The sequence below is a fragment of the Pristis pectinata genome, chromosome 7, assembly GCF_009764475.1.
Source record: "Pristis pectinata isolate sPriPec2 chromosome 7, sPriPec2.1.pri, whole genome shotgun sequence".
In the NCBI taxonomy this organism is placed as follows: domain Eukaryota; kingdom Metazoa; phylum Chordata; class Chondrichthyes; order Rhinopristiformes; family Pristidae; genus Pristis; species Pristis pectinata.
The window spans coordinates 71,035,568-71,057,774 of record NC_067411.1 but is presented as its reverse complement, the minus strand read 5'-3'; the positions used below and the strand labels follow the sequence as shown (position 1 = coordinate 71,057,774).

At 39.0% G+C, this 22,207-nt stretch overlaps 1 protein-coding gene across 1 annotated transcript in view; it reads left to right on the top strand.

Annotated features, from left to right (window-relative positions):
- zmp:0000001301 (rab9 effector protein with kelch motifs) overlaps positions 1-22,207 on the top strand; it is an 80,825-nt gene that overhangs the window by 27,221 nt on the left and 31,397 nt on the right. Inside the window, exons 8-11 of the mRNA XM_052020633.1 lie at positions 8,462-8,562; positions 13,516-13,601; positions 13,695-13,776; positions 17,251-17,336. Coding sequence (XP_051876593.1) covers positions 8,462-8,562; positions 13,516-13,601; positions 13,695-13,776; positions 17,251-17,336 — 355 coding nt within the window. The remainder of the gene's footprint in view (positions 1-8,461; positions 8,563-13,515; positions 13,602-13,694; positions 13,777-17,250; positions 17,337-22,207) is intronic.

The window sequence follows — 22,207 nt, the reverse complement described above, 5'->3', positions numbered from 1 at the left end:
TTTCCTAGTACCCTGCAACTTGGTCTATCTCACACCCATCAAATCGCTATTACTTTTTTTGCCATTTACCTCCATTAAAGGGTTATTAACCATAGCCAATTAACCTACCAGCATGTACTTGGAATGTGGGAGGAAATTGGAGCACCCTGTGGAAACCCAGGCTGTTATGAAAAGAATGTACAATCTCCTCACAGACAGCACCAGAGGTCCGGATCATATCCAGGTCCCTGAAGTTGCAAGGCAGTAGCTTTGACTGCTGTGTGTGTCACCATGCAGACCTTATTTCTCTGGCTTTCTAGGAAGCAGAACCATTGTTTGGGACACTGGTAATCTGCTTGATTTTGCTGTGAGTGGTAACGTGGCTCTTGTGGTAGCATTTACTTCTGATGTGTATCTCAGGTGGATACAGGAGGGTAGCCCTTGTCCCCAAACAACCATTGGTTGTCAGACATGGTGGCTCAAATAAGGGCAGTGTGGTCTATCAAAAGATGAAGGTATTTACTCCAGCCACCCATCCTCACTGATGTCTTTACAGCTAGATTGTAAACACGGTGTACCTCTTCACAATGTGGCTGACAATACCTGTGAAGAGCCCAAGCAATGAGGCCCAGGAGTGGTACAACAAAAGCCAGTTGTGGAATAGAGAGAGCCATTGATGTGTTGACAATTTACTGCGAGCCCCTCAGATTTTGAGGTGTGTTGTATGCACAGAGGAAGGGCTATAGAATGGCTGGCCACAGCTTTTCTCCTATAGTAAATATCATCTGCCAGATGTGGCTTCATTCTTGGTGTAGATCTGATTGTATTCGGCTTTTTCCTCATCCAAGTTTCCGATACTCATACAAATCTTTCCATCTTCCATGACATTATGGATGATTTTTCCATAAATTTCATAACAGATTATTAGTAAGGATTGTTAGGAGCAACAATCCCATTTCAAATACATCATCAGTACAGATACATCACAAATAACCAGTCTCCATACTGGGCCATATCATTATTAGTAACCTTAAAAATGCAACTAATTCCTTATTAAACCCAGGGTCTTATCACCAATCCCATATGATACTATCTTATAAAGTAGCCCATTGTTTGACACCTTGTCAAGGCTGATCTCAAAATAGTCTACTGAGGTTAAAACCAATTCAGTCCAATATCTCTTGTCATTTCATTAGATTTCACACGAGTTCCCCCAGAAATCCTTTGAGGTCAATACAATCCATATTCGTTGTCTAATTTCTGAAGCTATATAGCTGAAACAAATCACGTTTGCCAGTCCAGTTGTTCACTGTCGTATCTCCAAGAACATAATATTTTTGATGGTCTGGTTTTGCCTTTAGTTGAACTCAGTATCTATTTTATATAAGGAATAGTTTCTTTTAGCTCAGCAATCTACTTTTGTTTAAGTTTGATTTGCCCTTGCACGTGACCAGTTAGCCACTTCTGTTTTACCAAGTGCCTTGTGCTTAATCTTTACGTAATACGTGGACAGGTTTACAGGTATTCACTTTCTGTTGTGTCTTGATGATATCCTAACTGCATGATTGCTCACTTAAGTTGTCTCTCTTTGACAGCCTTCTCTGCAGACCTATGCACCCTGAAAACTGCAATAAGCATCAAATTGTTGGGAACTTTTGTTTGTTTGATCAAACTGAATCTAACAATGATGGGGTCAGCACTTACTTTATAATGTACAGATTTTTAAAACCCTGCCTTGGGAACAGTCTCCCAATGGACAGTTCATTATCTCTCTGCACTTGAACATGGATGCTCTCCTGCTTTGTGAACTTGAAGTGTCATGTAGGTTTCCCAATGGTAAAGAAAATATTTTGATTTCTAAATTGGGCTTCACACTGAACAACCAAAAAAAACTTATCTTGAAGTATGAATTGTCGCAGAATACACAGCTGGAAAAGAAACATTTATAGTGACATTATGGTTACTAAAACCTTAAAGAAAAATCCATTAAAACCTTTCAGATATGATAGTTTTGAGAATACCAATCGTCCGTTTAGATTTTTATTCAGATTTTATTGAAGATCTGATTTGTCAATAAACATTTTAGGCTGTCAGTTTATCACCGAATACTTTAATCTCACCTTGTTACAATTTACTGACATTGCAACAGTACTAACAGTCTAATGATGTCACAATTCCTTTTGTGAATACTCTGGGCAACTTCAAAGTACAACATCTGACAATTAAAGCACTCACAATTGATTAATAGGCAACTACTTAAAAGAGTCACTGATTAGTCTAACAGGAAAACCATATTCTAAAGAGGTAAATAGCAAGTTATAAATCATATCACTGTCAAATCTGAAAGAATTTCAGAAGGTGAAATTAGTCTTGGTTGGTTTCATGCTGCTGACAAAAATCAACCCTCAATTTTTCCAAAGAAGCATTGTACAAAAGCTTATTTCTTATTTTCCAGTATTCAAGCATTTCAAATGCAGTGCTGTGAATCTGACCAATGGAGAAAAGGGTCATCTGTGATAGGAGCTGTGGTTGATACAATGCAGCAGTGTTGTTGCATGATAATTGGTAGGACACTTAAATTCTTTTATACTGAGAGACAAAGGTTATACTGGAGGTCAACATCTGCATAAACATCTGTCCTTCGTGATATGAATCAGTCAAATAAATGTTATGATTGGGATAACAAGTGTACTTAAATCTTAGATTCCTGATTACATCCACAGTGTAAGATCCAGCCTATGCTTTCAATTGGCCACCCTGACAGAATTATCTAAACAAAACATTGTGTACCAATCATCTGATGTATTTAAACATCAAGCAGTATCTTAATTATATGACACTGCCTCTTGAAAAACCGTCAGGTCCTCTCGTAAACAGTGGACATGCAGCATTTGTATCTTTGAACATAGCTTCTGTCCCATTTGTCTACAGTCTACTGGAAATCCAGCAGTACACACCTGGAAAGCTTGGGTCCGAGTGCCAAAGGCATTTTGTGACTTCAAAACTGACCCAATTCTGTGTTTGCAATTAAATTACTAGACACAAATCGAGAGATTGAAGTTCAAATTCTACTTTGGCAGCTGTGAAATTTTAATTTATTTACTGATCTGAAATATTGAAAAAATAGTGAATTGAAATGCAAAAATGGATTGTGGATGCTAGAAATCTGAAATATAAACAGAAAATATGGACATGCTCAGCATTTCAGAGCAGAGAGAGAAACAAGTTAATGTTTCAGGTCGAGGGTCCTTTATCAGACTCTGTATTCCTCTCTCCACAGATGCTGCCTGACCTGCTGAATGTCTCCAGCATTTTCTGTTTCTCTTTTATTCATTAGAAATGATGACTGCAAAACTACCAGATTCTTGTGAAAACTTGTCAGATTCATGAATGTCCTCCAGGGGAGGAAATCTGCCAAACTTATCTGGCCTATATGTAACTCCAAACCCACTAATGTAGTTGTCTCTCAAATGTCCTCTGAAATGGCCAAGCAAGCTACTCAATGCAAGGGCAATTAGGGATGGGCAATAAAGCACTGGTCTTGGCAGTGACTCCAAGATACTGAAAAAGAATTGCATAAGCACATTCCATATATTTTCCATGGGTCTCACTCACAAGCAGGGCTACCTCAGATACAATCCATATTTCCCTACCTCGTCCAAACCCAGCGTGTGGCCCTCAAAGCCACATGTTATCATGTCTGGGAACCTCTGCATTTGGCTGTTGCTGAAATCCTTCAAGCACCAGGCTGCAGCCTTGATATTAACATCTAATTATATGGTACTTTCCATAATAGCAAAATATTTCAAGGTACTTCACGTGAACTTTAATGAGATTTTATATCAAGCCAAGCAAGGAGATATTAGGGTAAATGGCCAAAGCTCTGATAAAGTTACAGACTGTAAGGAGTGCCTTAAATGGAGGAAAGAGAAGCAGAATGGCAGAGTTTAGTGCCTGTGTAGCTGAAAAACAGCCGCAATTGTTGGAGCAGATAGAAATCTAAAAGAAAAATGCTACAGATGCTGGAAATTTGGAATAAAAACAGTAAGTTTTGGAAGCACTCAGCAAGTCAGGCAGAATCTGCAAAAGGAATAACGAAGTTAATGTTGCTGGTTGATCACCTTACATCAGAAGGAGGACTTTAATGAACTCTCACAATTCTAATGAAAGAGACTAAAAGCCTTAACTCTCCATAGATGTTACCTGATTTATGAAACAATCAAGAAGACTAGAATTATAGGATTGTACATCCCAGAAAAGATTACAGAAGTGGGAGGGACCTGAAACATGGGTGAGAATTTTAAAGACATGTCTTTGCTTAACCAGAAGCCACTGTAGAGCTGCAAGGAGAGAGGTGATGGGTGATTGGGACCTGGACAGCAGAGGTTTGACCTCAAGTTTACATAGCGTGATGTGCAAGTGCAGTCACAACAGCATGTGTGGCTCAGTGATAGGGGCTTCTGTGGGTGGGTGGGGGGGGGTGGTGGAATAATATTCAGGTCTCCCTGGAAACACAAAGACTTTCAGAAGGACTGATATCTTTAATACCAGCAAAGAATCCAGAGGTGCGATTGTGCTTTTGAAGCTTCATCTATTTTAATTTGTTAGAAATACATCTCTTATGGTGCCTGACAGTCAAATGATACACATCTACAGCAGTTGCAGAATTTTCTACGTAGCCCAGAAATTATCCCCAAACTGTTGGAGGCCTGGGAGTTCTTATAAGTTGCCTGATACTCAGGGATAAAATTACATTTTAAGAATGAGGTTCACGGCATGGTTGGTAACTCTCCAAAAAACTGAATGCAAATCTGGAGGGTTACCAGGAATGCAGGAAACTTAAATTGCTGAGGTATAATTTTCCATTCTGCTTCCATGTGGAGTTGGTAACTTGTGCTTTTCCTGGAATATTAAACTGGACTGAATGCTGCCTTGTGTGTGTTAAACTGCATTAATGTCTGCCTTAAAACGACACAGAATTTGCTACATTAAACCTTTGAATCAACTGCACCAGTAACAATATCTGTCCTATTGTGAGCAGCACTCTGAGCTTCCAAACACTGTAAATATTGTTTTTGTTCCCAGTCAAAGCCGTAATCAAAGTGCTGCTCTATTTTCCTTGTGATAAATCCTGCGATGCACTGGAAAATTTACAGCAAAGAGATAATAATGAGGAGAAAACGCACCCTGATTTGCCAGCACTAAATACAGTACAAGCAAAATCATTGTCTGCTGATTGTACTCCTCTCATACCTTATATTTTCCTATGACATTGAAGAGTTCCATTCAGCCCATTGAGTCTCTGCCCGCTCTCAGAATAGAACCAGTGGCCAACATTCCAGCACGTGTTTATTGCTGGCAACCAAGGAGGAATTTCTCCTTCCTTGAATTTATAATTTCCATTATCATGTCAATTGGTGAAGACTTAAGGTGAGCCTGATGTTAGCAATTACATTGGCTTTTCCAGCCTTATTATGGACTTGACTCAACCAGTTTGACATGTTCCCATTTTCAACTCAGCTTTCAACAAAATACACAAACTATGTATCAAAAAAAAGTTTTTTCACACTTAACGAATACTTGGGAACAACACACTGGGAATCTCTTCCCCTTCTATTTACCACAGGCTCAGGGTCTTCTTTGAGTGATAGGGTGGCTGGTGGGCTGCCTGTTTAAAATTAACAGGTGTGATGTTGTTTGGGGGCTTTTCTGCCTGTAGTGACAAAATGTAGGAAGGACCAGGACTTCATCAAAAATCCTGGAGCCCACATTATATTTGTAAACCATGGGAAATTCCGGATGAAATTCTTACTTCTGCACTTTCAAACACACAACTACAGAAGTTAAACTTTTGGCTTTCAATCATCACAAATTTTCTGCAGTTATTGATTTGCTTAAATAGTGCCTCACTCTACCTACAATGTACTTGACTGTTTCCAACCACTTCAAAATTTGCTGACTTGATTGAGTAGTATAACACAATTATTCAAATGTTCATGGCATATGGACCTTTACTATGGTCTGCAATGCAATGGAGCAGCTAACATCCTTAATCCACTCTATTCAAGCAGTCTGGCCTCATAGACATCAAACAACTCCTAGATATAGAACATAGAAGAGTGCAGCACAGGAACAGGCCCTTTGGCCCACAATGTTGTGCCGAACTAATTAAACTAGTCATTAAATGCCTAACTAAACTAATCCCTTAAGCCTACACAATGTCCATATCCCTACATTCTCTGTATGTTCCTGTCCCTACCTAAGAGCTTCTTAAACGCCTCTCTCATATTTGCCTCCACTACCACACCCCTGGCAGTGCATTCCAGGCACCCACCACTCTTTGTGTAAAAAGCTTGCCCCATACATCTACTTTGAACTTACCCCCTCTCACCTTAAATGCATGCCCTCTGGTATTAGACATTTCGACCCTGGAAAAAAAGATACCGGCTGTTTATTCTATCTATGCCTTTAATATACTGTATGCCTTATAAACTTCTATCAGGTCTCCCCTCAGCCTCTGCCGCTCCAGAGAAAACAACCCAAGTTTGTCCAACCTCTCCTTATAGCACATGCCCTCTAATCCAGGCAGCATCCTGGTAAACCTCTTCTGCACTCTCTCCAAAGCCTCCACATCCTTCCTATAATGGGGAGACCAGAATTGAATGCAATACTCTAGACACAGCCCAACTAGAGTTTTATAAAGCTGCAACATAACTTCCTGACTCTTGAACTCAGTGCCTTAACTAATAAAGGCAAGTATGCTATATACCTTCTTTACCACCCTATCAACCTGTGCAGCCACTTTCAGGGAGCTATGGACTTGGACCCCAAGATCCCTCTGTACATCAACACTGTTAAGGGTCTTGTCCTTAACAGTGTATTGTCTCTTTACATTTAATCTCCCAAAGTGCAGCACCTCACATTTGGCTGGATTAGACTCTATCTGCCATTTCTCTGCCCATATCTGCAACTGATCTATATCCCGGTGTATCATTTGGCAATCGTCTATGCTATCCACAACACCACCAATCTCTGTATCATCTGCGAACTCACTAACCCACCCATCTACATTTTCATCCCAATCATTTATATGTGTCACATACAGCAGAGGTCCCAGTACGGATCTCTGCGGAACACCACTAGTAACGGACCTCCAGCCAGAATAAGTCCCATCGACCACTACCCTCTGTCTTCTATGGGCAAGCCAATTCTGAATCCAAATGGCCAAGTCACAGTGGATCCCATGCATCTTAATATCACTTGTGTATCTGGAAATGTAAGAACAAAAGCACCATTGAACTGCAGAAGATTCACACAACATTTGAGTGAATCAAACTATCCTTATGTCCACTAGTATGCTGAGAACTTCAGCCTTTGAGACTAATTCATCCCTTATGTAAAAAGGAAGATGAATTTCTATAGGAGCTTTCCCAACCTCAAGTTGTCCCAAAATGTTTTACAGTGAATGAAGTGTTTTTGAAGGGTCAGCTATTTGTGGAAAATATTACAGATAGCGAGATGCCACACAAAGCAAGGTGATAAAGAACAGTTTGTCAAAGGATAAATATTGACCAGGATACCGGGGAGAACTTGTCCAAAGTAGCACCATGCCACCTTTTAAGTTAACTTGAAAGAGCAGAAGGACATTTGTTTAACATCTTGTGTGAAAGGCAACACTTCTGACAGTGCAGCTTTCCCTCAGCCCTCCACTGGGAATGTCAAAAAAGCCTATCAGCTCAGGTCACTGGATTGTGACTTGAATCAGTGATAATCGGACTCAAAACTGAAAATGCAATCAAGTGAACTTTGAATGACGTGTGCAGAGGTACAAGTCAATGACTATGATTAGAAAGAGTACTGCAGTCATCTGCAACTTTACCAGAATGGTCTGTGGTATCACCAATAATTGAGAACCACAAATTTTCAATTAATATCTATATTGTTCATTTATTTAAAAATAATATTGCTCATCAAAGTATTGATAAACTGGCATATAATCACAGCTGCTCCATTCTTTGATGAAATCCCAGTTGGGAAATATTCCATTCTCCTCTCCCTTTGTACTTCAAAGATACATTTGTACTTCAAACACACACACACACACACACACACACACACACACACACACACACACACACACACACACACACACACACACACACACAATTTCCTACTCTGACCTCTCTATTGTTTCCCTTCTACACTGTACTGATGAAGCTCTAATGAAAATCTGATTTATTGTGTTTGGTTTATTGTGTGAGAGAAATGGAGGGCTATGTGGGAGGGAAGGGTTAGATAGATCTTAGAGCAGGATAAAATGTTGGCACAACATTGTGGGATGAAGGGCCTGTACTGTGCTGTAATGCTCTATGTTCTATGGTTGGCAGTAGGTGTTTTAACTACATCTGCAAAAGAATAACTAAAAATTGCTTGAATATTTCTTAAGTACTAAGAAGTAACTTACCTCTCATTTTTCCTTTAGATACAACCATGCCTCTGCTACAGTTGGAGGGCTTCTATATTTATTTGGGGGAATTGGAATGGAGAATTTCTATTATAAGGATCTCCATGTGCTTGATACAGGTACTTAATGCAGTGGTGTTTTCAGTTCCAAAAGGGTTTCTGTTTGGTTGCTATACCCCTCATTAACAATTCTAGAAACCAGATGCAACTTGAAAAAAAGTAGTGTGGCCAAATAGCAAATCCATTTATCAATGAGAAATCCCTAATCTTCACTATTATCAATTCTATGCAAAGAAATGCAGAGAATTGCATGCAAGTTAAAAATTAAATAGAACATTTGCCTGAATCAATCTGTGCCATCATTTAGTCTCCGTCAGAGCAAACTGATTGAAAGTGGAAAAAAGTCATTCTTCCCGCACCAAAGTTTGGAGATTATATTATGGTTTACAATGTAATCTGAACACTGTTTTTTACTGTGTTGTAACATACTTATAAATTGCATTATTCCACCAAGGCCTAAAGAAAGACCTTATTTTAAATCATGCTGTTCACAAACTCAGAATTTCCTAGAACACCCAATTAATTATGTTGATATATAATCATCTATCAAAACCAATTATAACACTGCAAAATATCACAAATAGAAATAAGAGAAATGATTAGTTGGTTGGTATTTGACTGGATTCTACAAAACAGCTCATCAAGGTATTGTTAAATAAAAATAGAAAAAGCTGGATAATTGAGCAGGTCAGGCTAATGAGTTCGGGTGAAGGGTCTTCAACCTGAAATGTTAACTATTTCACTTTCCACAGATGCTGCCTGACCAACTGAGTTTTTCCAGCATTTTTTTAATTTCAGATTTTTAGCATTTGCAGTTTTTTGATGAACATTTCAAGTCAATGACTTTCCTTAAAACCGATTTTCTGTTTTATTCTCCTCCTGTCCTCTCTTTCTCTGCACTTTCTTTCAAATTTAGTTGTCTGTCTACCTTCATCAATTTTAATGAAATAATGCTGACCTGAAATATTTGCTGCAAAAATGCTGCCTGTCTTGTCTTGGAAGTATTTTCTATTTATCCTATTAGAGTTCAAAGGATGTACAGATAGGTTAAGATGAAATAAGAATGGAGCTCAAACAGCAAAACTGTTTCGCTCCTGTAAAATTTGTATAAAACAATTAATATAAAATTTACTTACTTATTTGAGGTCCAGTTGAATTCCTTTATATTGTCCAGTAATCCTTGCATTTTTAAAAATGTTTCAGAAAACTCACGAGACCAAATTATTGTTGAATGAGAAATGCACAAGCTGCAAAATATTTTATTCAGAGAATTCGATAAATTCAAAATAATTTGTATCAAGCATAATGCATAACTACTTTCTTGCTATTTTTACCTCAGTGTGTCCCCGAGTCTGTGAAGATGAAATCAGAACGTATATTGTATTTGAACAAGTATATCTAGAAATTGAAGATAAATAATTTTGGGGAGAGAGAATAATAGGTATTGGGTGGTGCAGGTAGATTGGAAATGGGTTGATTTTGTGCCTATATTCCGAAAGTGCAAGAAAACACGTGCAAATATGGATATATGATTCATGTATTAATTGTGCCTGTTATCAGGCTTAAACCTGAAGGTTGTGGCTGAGGCATTGATGGGAGAAAAAGTAATATAAATTTGGTAAAGAACAGTCAATGTTGATTCAGAAAGGGAAATTCTGTCTGACCAACCTCTTTTTAACTTTCTTGAGGAAGTAACATTTGAAGCAAATTGCACCATATTGAAAGCTTTACACAATGATATTTCCAAAAGACATTTGACAAAATTCGTCATGAAAGTCAAGTCAAGTAAGATCAAAATTATCTTGGGATAAAAGATAAGGCAAAAAATTAACTCAATGGATATTTGTTACAGGACTTAAGCTGGGAAGAGATTATGTTCTATGTGGACTGTCTCAGTGATTAGTATTTGAACCACAATTGTCTTTGATTTAGATGAAAGATTTGAGTTCAAACTAAAACCAAACTAGAAGGAATAGTAGAATCACAGACGAGATTTAATGATATAACTATAAAGCATTGCAGATTTGAAGACATACTCCATACAAGCCACGTAAGAACAGTTGAAAAGAATTAAAATAATAAAAAAATAAAAAAGTTAAAAATACTAAAAATAAAAAAATGAAACATTGCTGTTAATTAAAAATGTGTAAATATACAGTGAGAAATAGAAAAAATAATCTAAGATCTTAACTAAACACTGAGAATGCTGATAACACTCAAGGGGTTGGGTGACATCTGTGGAGACAGTTAATGTTTCAGGTCTCACAAGAGAGAAAAGTTAGACATCAAATGTTTTGTGTTGCATGGAAGGGAAGGGATGGGATGGAGAGATCAAAGGGAATGTCTGTGATGGAGGGAGACCAAGAGAGACTGAATGACACCAAGTAGTGGTTGTGCTGGCTGAGAGAGGCTGGTGTGGGCATATCAATTGCAGATTATCTACCTGGAGGAAATGCAACTAGAAGGAGATGGATTAAAGCAGAGGAGAAGGGAGGAAGAAAAAGGAACCATGAGATATAAACTGGAAAAGCAAAATACTAAAGATTCAGGAAATCTGAAATGAAGACAAAATTAAACTGGAAGTACTCTGTAGATCAGCCAACATCTTTGGATAGAGAAAGAGAGTTAATATTTCAGGTCCATGACCTTTCATCAGAACTGGCCAATTCTGATACCAGCTGGGAAGGCTGGTTATCTGAAGTGTTGAATTCACTATTAAGTCCTGGGGACTGCCATGTACCAAGTTAAAAGATGAGATGCAGTTGTTGGATCTTATGTTGGGATTTGTTGGAACATTTTAAGAGCCTAAGCAAGAGAGATCTGGTTAGAAATATGACTGAGAATTAAAATGACAGCAAAAAAAGCTCTGGGTCACTCCTGCAGACTAGACTGAGCTGTTCTGCATATGGTTTCTCCAAGAAAGAGGAGACTGTGTTGTGAGCACCACATGCAATATACCAACAACAAGGGATGGCTGCTTCACTCAGAAGCTGTATCATTGCATGGTGGGAAGGGAAGGTCTAGGGTGAAGTTATTGCATCTCCTGTGAGTACATGGGAAAATGCCACAAGGGGTGTGGGTGTTAGTGAAGATGGGAGACGAAACTACATGGAGTGATGCTAAAAAGGGGAAGACAGAGGTAGATGTGTCTAGACATATCATCATATTGAAACTGGCAAAAATTACAGAGGATAATCCATTCAATAAGGTGACTGGTGGGGTGGGATGGGAGGATAAGGGGATCCCTACCCTTGCTTTGTCTGGGAGGAGAGGGAGTGAGATCAGAAGAAGAAGAAATGGAACAGATGAGTGCTATCCATAAACCAGAGTTATAGAAAAAGGAAGACATCTCAAAAGCACTGGTTGGACCTCAGAACACATATGAAGGATGTGGAAAATATGGGAGTATGAACTGGAGTCCTTACAGAAAGTAGAAATAAAAACAGTAAATGCTGGAAATACTCAGCAGGTCAAGCAGCATCTGTGGAAAGAGAAACAGCTAATGTTTTAAGTCCTAGACTCTAAATCAGAACTGAGAATGAGGTTAAACACATTTGTCTTCAGTTGCAGAGAAGGTGGGGCAGGAAGTAGGGTGGGAGGAGGTGTAGTCAAGTTGGCTGTGAAAATTTGTGCCTTGTAATAGAGACACAAGAGAGATTGCAGATGCTGGAAATCTGAAGCAATGCACACAAAATGCTGGAGGAACTCAGCAAGTCAGGCAGCATCTATGGAGGGAAATAAACAGTCGACATTTCGGGCTCAAGGGTCTCGGCCTGAAACGTCAACTGTTCATTTCCCTTCGTAGATGCAGCCTGACCAGCTGAGTTCCTCCAGCATTCTGTGTGTGTTGCCTTGTAATAGATATCTGTCTTAGCTAAACATATCTCCTTAATGACAGTGGATCACTCCATTCAGATTTGTAAGGTGCATCTGGCTTCTTACCTCAGTATGTTCCAGAGTTGATTCTGGAATCAGCAGCCGAGCAGGAGGTCAGTGGCACTGACTCCTGCTCTCTAGCAGTTTGTGTCCTTCCACACTGCACTCTACAGATAAAGAAATCAAAGACATCAAACTGTGAGAGGCTGCCCACAATAAAGCTAAGTCCAGCCCCCTGAAAGGTTGAGAGGTAAGGATCCTTGGGATGTATAATCAGTCTGGTTCTCCCTATCACCTACCAGCCCCTGTCTCATCCCTCCCTCTCACTTCTCTATATTAGCTATCTTCCCTCTACACTCTCAGTCCTGATGCAGGGTCTTGACTAGAAACAGCCCAGCTCATCACAGATGATGCTCGACCTGCTGAGTTCCTTCAGCAGTTTATCTTTTGCTCCTGGTTCCAGCACCTGCAGTCTCTTGTGTCACCAATTTGGTTTGATACCCAATTGCATAAAATCTTTCTTTGTATAAAAGTGAAATTAATATATAGAATGGACTCCAAGTTAGAATCAAGGAAGCAAAAGTGCTTAAATCATTTAAACAGTACAGTGGTGCAGAGGTTAAACTTGCCGTCTCCAGCTCCAACAACCTGAGTTTGATACTGACCTCCAGTGCTGTCTGTGTGGAATTTGCACGTTCTCCTCATGACCATGTAGGTTTCCCTTAGGTGCTCTGCTTTCTTCAAATCCCAAGGATGTGTTGGTGGGTTAATTAGCCACTGCATTTTACAGTAGGTGTATGTAAGTGGCAAAACAAATCAAAGAGGAGTTAACGTGCAGAAAGAGAATAACTTTCATGTTACTGGGAAATTAGTAGAGGGGGAAATGGGGCTGGGGGATTGATCTGTTGGGAGCTGGCAGGGACCTGATGGGCCAAATCTGCTCTTTCTTGTCATGAGTAAGAAGCAATTAGATGTTCAGATAATAGGCCTTTGGTTCATTCTTGATAGACAAACTAAAAACTGGTGAAAGGTAAAACTGAACAGCCTCATCGTGCTGTTAATGTTTCAGATTCATAGTACAATGATGCACTGTCATTTATTTTTATTCATCAATCAATATATCTATTATTATTTCAGTAACTTTGACTTGGAGCCAGTGTGAGGTAAAAGGTGAAGGGCCATGTGGCAGAGGCTCCCATACCTTCACATCACACCATGATAAGGTAGATTTAAATTGTGTTGAATATCTTACCTTTATATTTAAATAAATTATTAAAAATTGCTTTGAATTACAGTAATACAATTGTTAAATACAGGATATCTATGTGTTTGGTGGATCTTACTGTGACCAGGAAGGCAGCAAAGTAACATTAAATGATGTTGTGAAATTGAGTCTTGGTAAGTACTTATTTTAAAATGTTACAGGTATTTATTATGCTTTTATTATGAATCTATGGGAAGGTGTCACTGCAAGGAACATACTCAGGCATGACTTGTCTTTCTAGTGGGGAAACAGGAGAGATTGGTTGGTGGTGGGAGTGGAAAGTTGGCAAGTTAGCATGCAGGACATTTATGGATATCCTAAGATGCAGGTCAGAAGCAAGGACCATTCATGAAACTGAGCCCTTGCTTTCCATGAACTAAAGCATGGTCTTTTTCTACACAACAATACCCCCACTGAGGTCCTAAGAGGTGTCAGAAAGAGATACTGTAAGCTTTCTATCAGAACATAACTTAGATTGCAAACAATAGGTTTATCAAAAATAACAAAAATCAGCACATGAAAAGACTGTCCATCTTATCAATACAATGAAATTATAATTAACAAATCCTCAGATATTATAATAGTACATAAGGAGACACAGCACTTCACTAATGCAGAGGCCGTCACATAATAAGGCTTCGATTTCCAAGTGAGCTGAAAGAAATGCCCCAGCTCTACCTGAATACAGAACTGTTAGTCAACCTTTGGCCTTTAGAATTAGATGTAATTCTATGAAATAAAGTGGTTCCATTAATTGTTGCAAGGATAAGGAGTCAGCTAGGGAACAGTGATCATGTCAATTAATGGTATAACATGAATACTGAAGAAGAGAGGGAACAATCAAAGATAAAGGAATTATATTTGACTGGGAAAAGAGGCCATTTCCAAAGAAATGGGAGATAATGTGCCCGATAAAATGAAAATGTAAATGAACAATAGACCGTGCAGCAACAACAGAAAATGTTCAAGCAAGAGATAATTATGGGACTGACTAGATCTATTACCATTATTATATGCTATTATCTATTGTTTTCTGCACCCACCCCTCATACCCTGGTTTAGAATTCGAGAGGTGATTTCGCAAGTGTAATCTATTGTGAGCACATTGTTAGACAGATTCACATTTGAGAGCATGTGTGTGAAGTCTGGATCTTACTCAGTGTATACAGCTGAACACCGGAACATCTAGCAATGGCGCTCAGGATCCAGCCTGTTGTTCTTGCAATTGAGAATTAGCAGTGTGTTAAGGCTACCTGGAGTCCTGCCAAATCAATGTGACTACTTGCTGAACAAATCAAATAAATACGGTTACATTTAGGCCATTAGCAAATGAACAAAGTTTGATTGTCAACCCATTTTCTGAACTTGAAGGCAGTTTGTAGAAATATTTTAATAATCGTTGCAATCAAGATACATTGGCCAATGTTTACAATGTTTACAATGTTTGTTGACATATTACAACTTGATATCAATTATGAATATGAGTATTAAGATAGAATTAGAAAATATTGCAGATCAACAAAAACTTTGTAAGTTTTGCTAGTTCATAGGAATATCAAACAATGACTCAAAGCAGAGAAGCATTACTTGCAGGAGGTATAAGAAACTCAGAATGTGAGATCATTACAATTTTAAAAGGCTGTTTGTTAACTATTAACCCTTAGCTGTGCAAATGTATCCTTCCTCATGAATCCAGTACTTTTATTAAAAGGACCAGAGTAACACCTTTCCACATTGTTCAACTTATAATTTGAGTAAACAATTTGTAATAGCGCAGAATATTTTTCATAACTTTTGGTTGCTTGTATTCATAATAAATAAATAATAATACAAACCATTGGGAAAAGATTGTTTGGTGACATCACAGTTTGAGGGAATCTGAATCACAGATGCCTCTTTTAGTTGGTTCTCCTCCCAGAACTCTCACATTGATTGGAGGAAGTGATACTTCAGGGAGGTTTAAAATGAGCTGCTATTGTTTTCATAACATTATATACAACAAACTGTATTTAATTTAGCCATAACACAGAGTGACCAGTTGACAGGAATAAGCAGTCACATTATCTGTCCTTTTCGTTGTCTGTTTTACATTTGAAGATAAAAGTATTAGACTTACCACTTTAATGTAATGCTAACTCATTACTTTGAATTACATTGCATGTCGCCACATATTTTCCCACAAAAGTGCAATGCTACAAAGGTTATTTATTCAGATGCTATAGGACTCAATGGTTCAAAAATGGCAGGATACTTTTAAAGTAATTCATTTCGCAACCATTTTAAATCTTAGTTCTTGATCTTAGAACAGATTATGTTCCTCAAAATTGCTTGAAGCGAATGGTGTTATGGTGTAACAAAAACATAAAATGATGGGAAAAACAACAGCAATTCAGGCAGCACCTGTGGAAAGAGAAACACTTTAGGTCTGTGGCCCTTCGTCAGAACTGGGTTTGGGTGAAATCCATTCCTGTGTTAAATTATTGATTTAACTTTGAGTTAGCTCAAAGTTACTAAAAATAGTGCCAGGACATTATAAGTGCAACTGAGTCATAATCTAGTTAGTTTAGTGCATTGCCATTAAAAATATTAATTCATTCATCTGTTTTTAAAGATTATAAACAGCAAAAGTGGGGTGAATGGATGAATCCAGAGTGAACCAGTGACTCAGGCCATCATGCTGGTTAAGTGATAGTTCATTTAAAAAAGAGACCATGTGCATGCACCGTTGTATGTCACATGTTTTGGTTTTGCGACAAATAATTTGAGAAATGTGATCATTCCCCTACTGGAGACAGCCCATTGAACTTCAGGACCATTCAGAACTACGGTTTTCCCAATTTGATTGATGCCTATTGATTTGTATGTACAGAGTAAACCACAGTGGACTCTTGATTAACCAGTGGCTGATTTATCAGCTTGTAGATTAATCATATGATGTTACAACAACCTGTGCTGTCAGGTTAAAAAGCCAGCATTTGCATCCTTAAATGCCTACCTCCAAAGAACCTTCAGAAAATACACTGAGTACAGTGGGAATACAATAATGACAAGAAGAGTACAGTAATAGTGCAATAGAGTACATTAAGAATACTTTGACTACAGTGGGAGTGCATTAAAATATATTTAAATCTTTTAAACTTGTTGAAGCTGTTTACACAGCAGCACTGCATCTTAAGAAGTCCTCCTGTAGTCATTTCCGTCTGCAAAACTGTGTGTGGTTTTGACCATTAAGAAGAACATGGAGTGTTTGAGAAGCTGGAAAAAAAGGTACAACTGGGAAACAATTTTCAAACAAGCAATCATGACTGAGTGTTTTAATAAACAGTAATCAATACTATAACATATTGGATGCCTTTGAATATGTTTTATTGTACATCCATCTGATTATCCATGTTCTTGCATTTTCCATGGAAGTGCTCCTTTCCATAATGGAGAGTCAACTACATTTGCAATGAATGGGGGAAAGGACACCAAAGATAGACATTCTAAGCATGTCTCTATTACAACCACAGAGATATTTTGGTGCAGGAGATCTTCAGGTTATCTTGTTTCATTCAGAAATAAGGGGTGCAATGAATCTTTTTTTATTAATACAATATATATTACAGCAAAAATGAAGTGGAAGATACCTTTGTACATTGGTATTTCCCCTGCCCGTAGGCATAACCACACAGCATTTGTTCTTCATGGTCATGTAAGTATGGAAACTGATCACTTCAAGCATTTTCCTTTCATTTTTTCCTTCCAGCTCTGCCAGACCTCCTTCAGTAGGAAGGGTAAAAAAGGCCACAAAACCAGAGATCTTTCCACATTGTCTGGCAGATTATGATCAACTGATTTTTTATGATGTGCCCCAAAGTGTGTCATTTATACCTCAGTGCCAAAATATATTACTTTTTCCCCCCTTTTATTAAGAATTGTGCTCCATAGAACAGACTAGATCAATGGGAGATTCAATAGAAGTGTTCAAAATTATGAATCAGTTAGTGTAGGTTGGGAGAATTTGTTTCTAGTGACTGTGGGCTTGTTAAAGACATGGCAAAGATTTAAAATAGTTGGCAAAAACAAAGCAAGGGGGACTATAAGGAACATATATTTTTACTTATTTAACTTATGATCTGGAATGTGTTGCCTGAAAGGATGATGGAAGCAGGATCGACAGTAATTTTCACAAAGAATTGAATGTATAATTAAAAAGGAAAAATGTACATTGCCATGAGATAAAAACAGGAAAATATGAATAGTTTCCATACCTTGAAAGTTGGCACAGAGAACCAACTGATCCTCTTCTGTGCTTTATTATTCTACTATTCAACATAACATGATCTATCTTTTAGAGACAGAATTGAATCTTGAAGTGAGGCTGGTTGACTCTGTGGTTAAGAAGGCATATGGTGTATTGTCCTTCATCAATCGGGGAATTGAATTTAGGAGCCGAGGGGTATTGTTGCAGCTATATAGGTCCCTGGTCAGACCCCACTTGGAGTACTGCGCTCAGTTCTGGTCGCCTCACTACAGGAAGGATGTGGAAGCCATAGAAAGGGTGCAGAAGAGATTTACAAGGATGCTGCCTGGGATGCGGAGCATGCCTTATGAAAGTAGGTTGAGGGAACTCGGCCTTTTCTCCTTGGAGCGACGGAGGATGAGGGGGGACCTGATAGAGGTATGTAAGATGATGAGAGGTATTGACCAGGTAGATAGTCAGAGGCTTTTCCCCATGTCTGAAATGGTGGCCACAAGAGGACATAGGTTTAAGGTGCTGGGGAGTAGGTATAGAGGAGATGTCAGGGGTAAGTTTTTTACTCAGAGAGTGGTGAGTGCGTGGAATGGGCTGCCGGTAACAGTGGTGGAGGCAGATACGATAGGGTCTTTTAAGAGACTGTTGGATAGGTACATGGAGCTGAGAAAAACAGAGGGCTATGGGTAAGCCTAGTAATTTCTAGGGTAGGGACATGTTCAGCACAGCTTTGTGGGCCAAAGGGCCTGAATTGTGCTGTAGTTTTTCTATGTTCTATGTTTGGAAACGCAGCATTCTATCTGAAATTGTGGTAGATTCTGAACTTACTGCCCAGATGTTCCTCATTGGAAATGAAATTGAGCAGGTTCACTAATGAGTAGGTGATCTGTAATGCTAGATTTACAACTGGAAGCAAATGGAAGTCTACTCTGTTAGGTTACAATTGACAGAGATAGAGCTGGATAATGTGCAGTAAGTATTTATTTTAACTTAATGAAAATTTGGGGCATCACGATTGCAATAGAATACCATCCTTTGCAAGGCAATCCAGTACAGATACAATTAATTTGGTTCATCAAAGTTAAAAAAAAGCAACCATCCTGTTATCTAACTGGATAGACCTACTTAAAATGTACTGCATTTTATTTTTAACTAATTTCCCAACACACAAATGGTGAAGGCTGAATTATCATATTTATCTTATTGTTTGCCATCCTGTTCTCTGGCTCCATGGATTATCAGAAATCAATAAAGTTTGGTTGTGTATGCCATAATTTAGTTGTGCAATCTAGCCCGGATTATCTAGCCCAGAAACAGTGGTCAGGATAAATCTTTTACAGTTTTATAATTTATACAATTAAATTCATCTACAGAAAGATGCACAAATCAGCTGTAGGCTGGATTGAGCATATAATAGGTAATGACAGCATCAGCTTGGGTTTTTATTAGATCTGGATCCGTGATATCAATAAGCATTGGAATATATTTCAAAGCAATATGCTACAGATCATAAAGGCTGAATCTTTGTGCTCATTATTTGATCTCAGCTGGAAAATCATTAAGGGAGTGATGGGCTGCAATGCCTAGACTAGAAAGGGGAAAGAAAATGAGGGAGTTTGCCTGCTCCTGATCAAAGCCCCCTGACCCTTCATAGAAAAGGTGCAGTTCCTAATGAAGATAAATTCAAATTTCATTCTAATACATCTACGTTAAAATAGACTGTCAACGTTTATAATCCATAAATATGCATGATAAATAGTCCTTTCAATGACATACAAGAGAACTGATCCCACTCCTGGAACCATGTGTTAATACGAAGCAAGGCAAAGAAGCATTAACCTTAATCAGGTGCTTTAAAGAATGCTGTGCTGTGCATTTACACTTGTACCTCTAGTTGACTTACAGTAATTTGAATTAAATAACTAAAAATGTTATTACTGCTACTTTAGCATGGAAAGTTGTAATCTTATCAGTTTCAGAATGAACTCAATGTTTAAGTGGATACATTTATGGTTAGTTCCTTTATATGTGCGTTACCTTCATATTTTCATTTAACAGAAGCACTCTATGCATTCAAAAATGTTCAAAAGAGCAAAAGGAATATTAGTAGAAGTAGTAGTAGGCCTCTCAGCCCCTCAGGCCTACTCCGCCATTCAATATGATCATGGTTGATCTGCCTCAGGCCTCATCTCCTCTTCTGTACCAATTACCCTTAGCCCTCAATTCCCTGATCTTTCAAAAATCTATCTACTTCCTCTTTAAATACCTTCAATGGCCCTAGTTCCACAAACTCTGGGGTAGAGATTCACCACCCTCTACCAGAAGAAGTTCCTATACACCTCAGTTTTAAATGACTGACCCCTAATCTTGTATCCATTTTCCCCAATTCGAGATTCTCCCATTAGTGGTAACATCTCAACACCTACTCTGTAATGTCCTACAGATCCTGATATGTTTCAATAAGATACCCACTCATTCTTCTAAACTCCTGAAGAATGTAGATTTACCTTCTTTAGCCACTGATGACCAGACAACCAGCTTTCAGCTATTTAATTCACAAGATTGCGAGACAGATTTTGGAGAGGTGCAAAAAATAACAGGGTTGTTGTCATGGGTGATTTCAACTTCCCTAATATTAATTGGCACCTCCTTAGTGTAAAGGGGATAGATGGGTCAGAGTTTGTTAGGTGTGTCCAGGAAGAATTCCTGATACAGTATATGGACAGGCCAACTAGAGGAGAGGCCATACTGGACCTGGTACTAGGCAATGACCCTGATCAGGTTTCAGATCTCTCGGTGGGAGAGCATTTTGGAGACAGTGACCATAACTCCTTGACCTTTACTATAGCCTTGGAGAGGGATAGGAGCAGAAAATATGGGAAAGTATTTAATTGGGGGAGGGGAATTATGATGCTATTAGGTAGGAACTTGGGAGAATAAACTGGGAACAGACGTTCTTGGGGAAGTGCACAGTGGATATTTGGAGGTTGTTTAGGGAGTACTTGCATGGGGTTCTGGATAGATTTGTCCCATTGATGCAGGGTAAGGATGGTAGAGTGAAGGAACCATGGTTGACAGGAGCTGTAGAATATCTTGTCAAGAGGAAGAAAGAAGCTTACCTAAGGTTTAGAAAGCAAGGATTAGACAGGGCTCTGGAGAGTTACTAGGTAGCCAGGAGGGAGCTTAAGAATGGACTTAGGAAAACTAGAAGGGAGCATGAGAAGTCCTTGGCGATTAGGATCAAGGAAAACCCCAAGGCGTTCCACATGTATGCGAAGAGTAGGAGGATGACTAGAGTGAGGGTAGGACTGATCTGGGATAAAAGAGGATATGTGTGCCTGGAGTCGGAAGAGGTAGGAGAGGTCGTTAATGAGTACTTTGTTTCAGTATTCACCAGTGAGAAAGATCTTAACTTTTGTGAGGATGGCGTGCAACAGGTTGATACGCTAGGGCATGTCAGCGTGAGGAAAGGGGATGTGCTGGAACTTTTGAAAAACATTAAGATTGATAAATCACTGGGGCTGGATGCGATATATCCAAGGTTATTACGGGAAGCAAGGGAAGAGATTGCTGCGCTTTTGGCGATGATTTTTGCATCCTCACTGGCACAGGAGTAGTGCCAGATGATTGGAGGGTGGCAAATGTTGTTCCTTTGTTTAAGAAAGGGAGCAGGGATAACCCTGGGAATTATAGACCAGTGAGTCTTACTTCAGTGGTGGGCAAATTACTGGGGAAGATTCTTAGAGACAGGATTTATGGGCATTTAGGGAAGCATAGGCTGATTAGGGACAGTCAGCATGGCTTTGTGAGGAGCAGGTCGCACCTCACAAGCCTGATTGAATTCTTTGATGATGTGACAAAGCACATTGATGAAGGTAGAGCAGTGGCTGTGGTGCACATGGATTTTAGTAAGGCGTTTGATAAGGTTCCGGATAGAAGGCTCATTCAGAAAGTCAGGAGGCATGGGATCCAGGGAAATATGGCTGTATGAATTCAGAATTGGCTTGCCCATGGAAGACAGAGGGTGGTGGTAGACGGAGCGTATTCTGACTGGAGGTCGGTGACCAGTGGTGTTCCTCAGGGATCTGTTCTGGGACTCCTGCTCTTTGTGATTTTGGATAAGGATGTGGAGGGTGAGTTAGTAAGTTTGCAGATCACACAAAGGTCGGTGGTGTTGTGGATAGTGTAGGAGGATGCTGTAGGTTACAACAGGACATTGATAGGATGCAGAGCTGGGCTGAGAAGTGGCAGCTGGAGTTCAACCTGGAAAAGTGCGAAGTGATACACTTTGGAAGATTGAATTTGAAAGCAGAATACAAGGTTAGTGG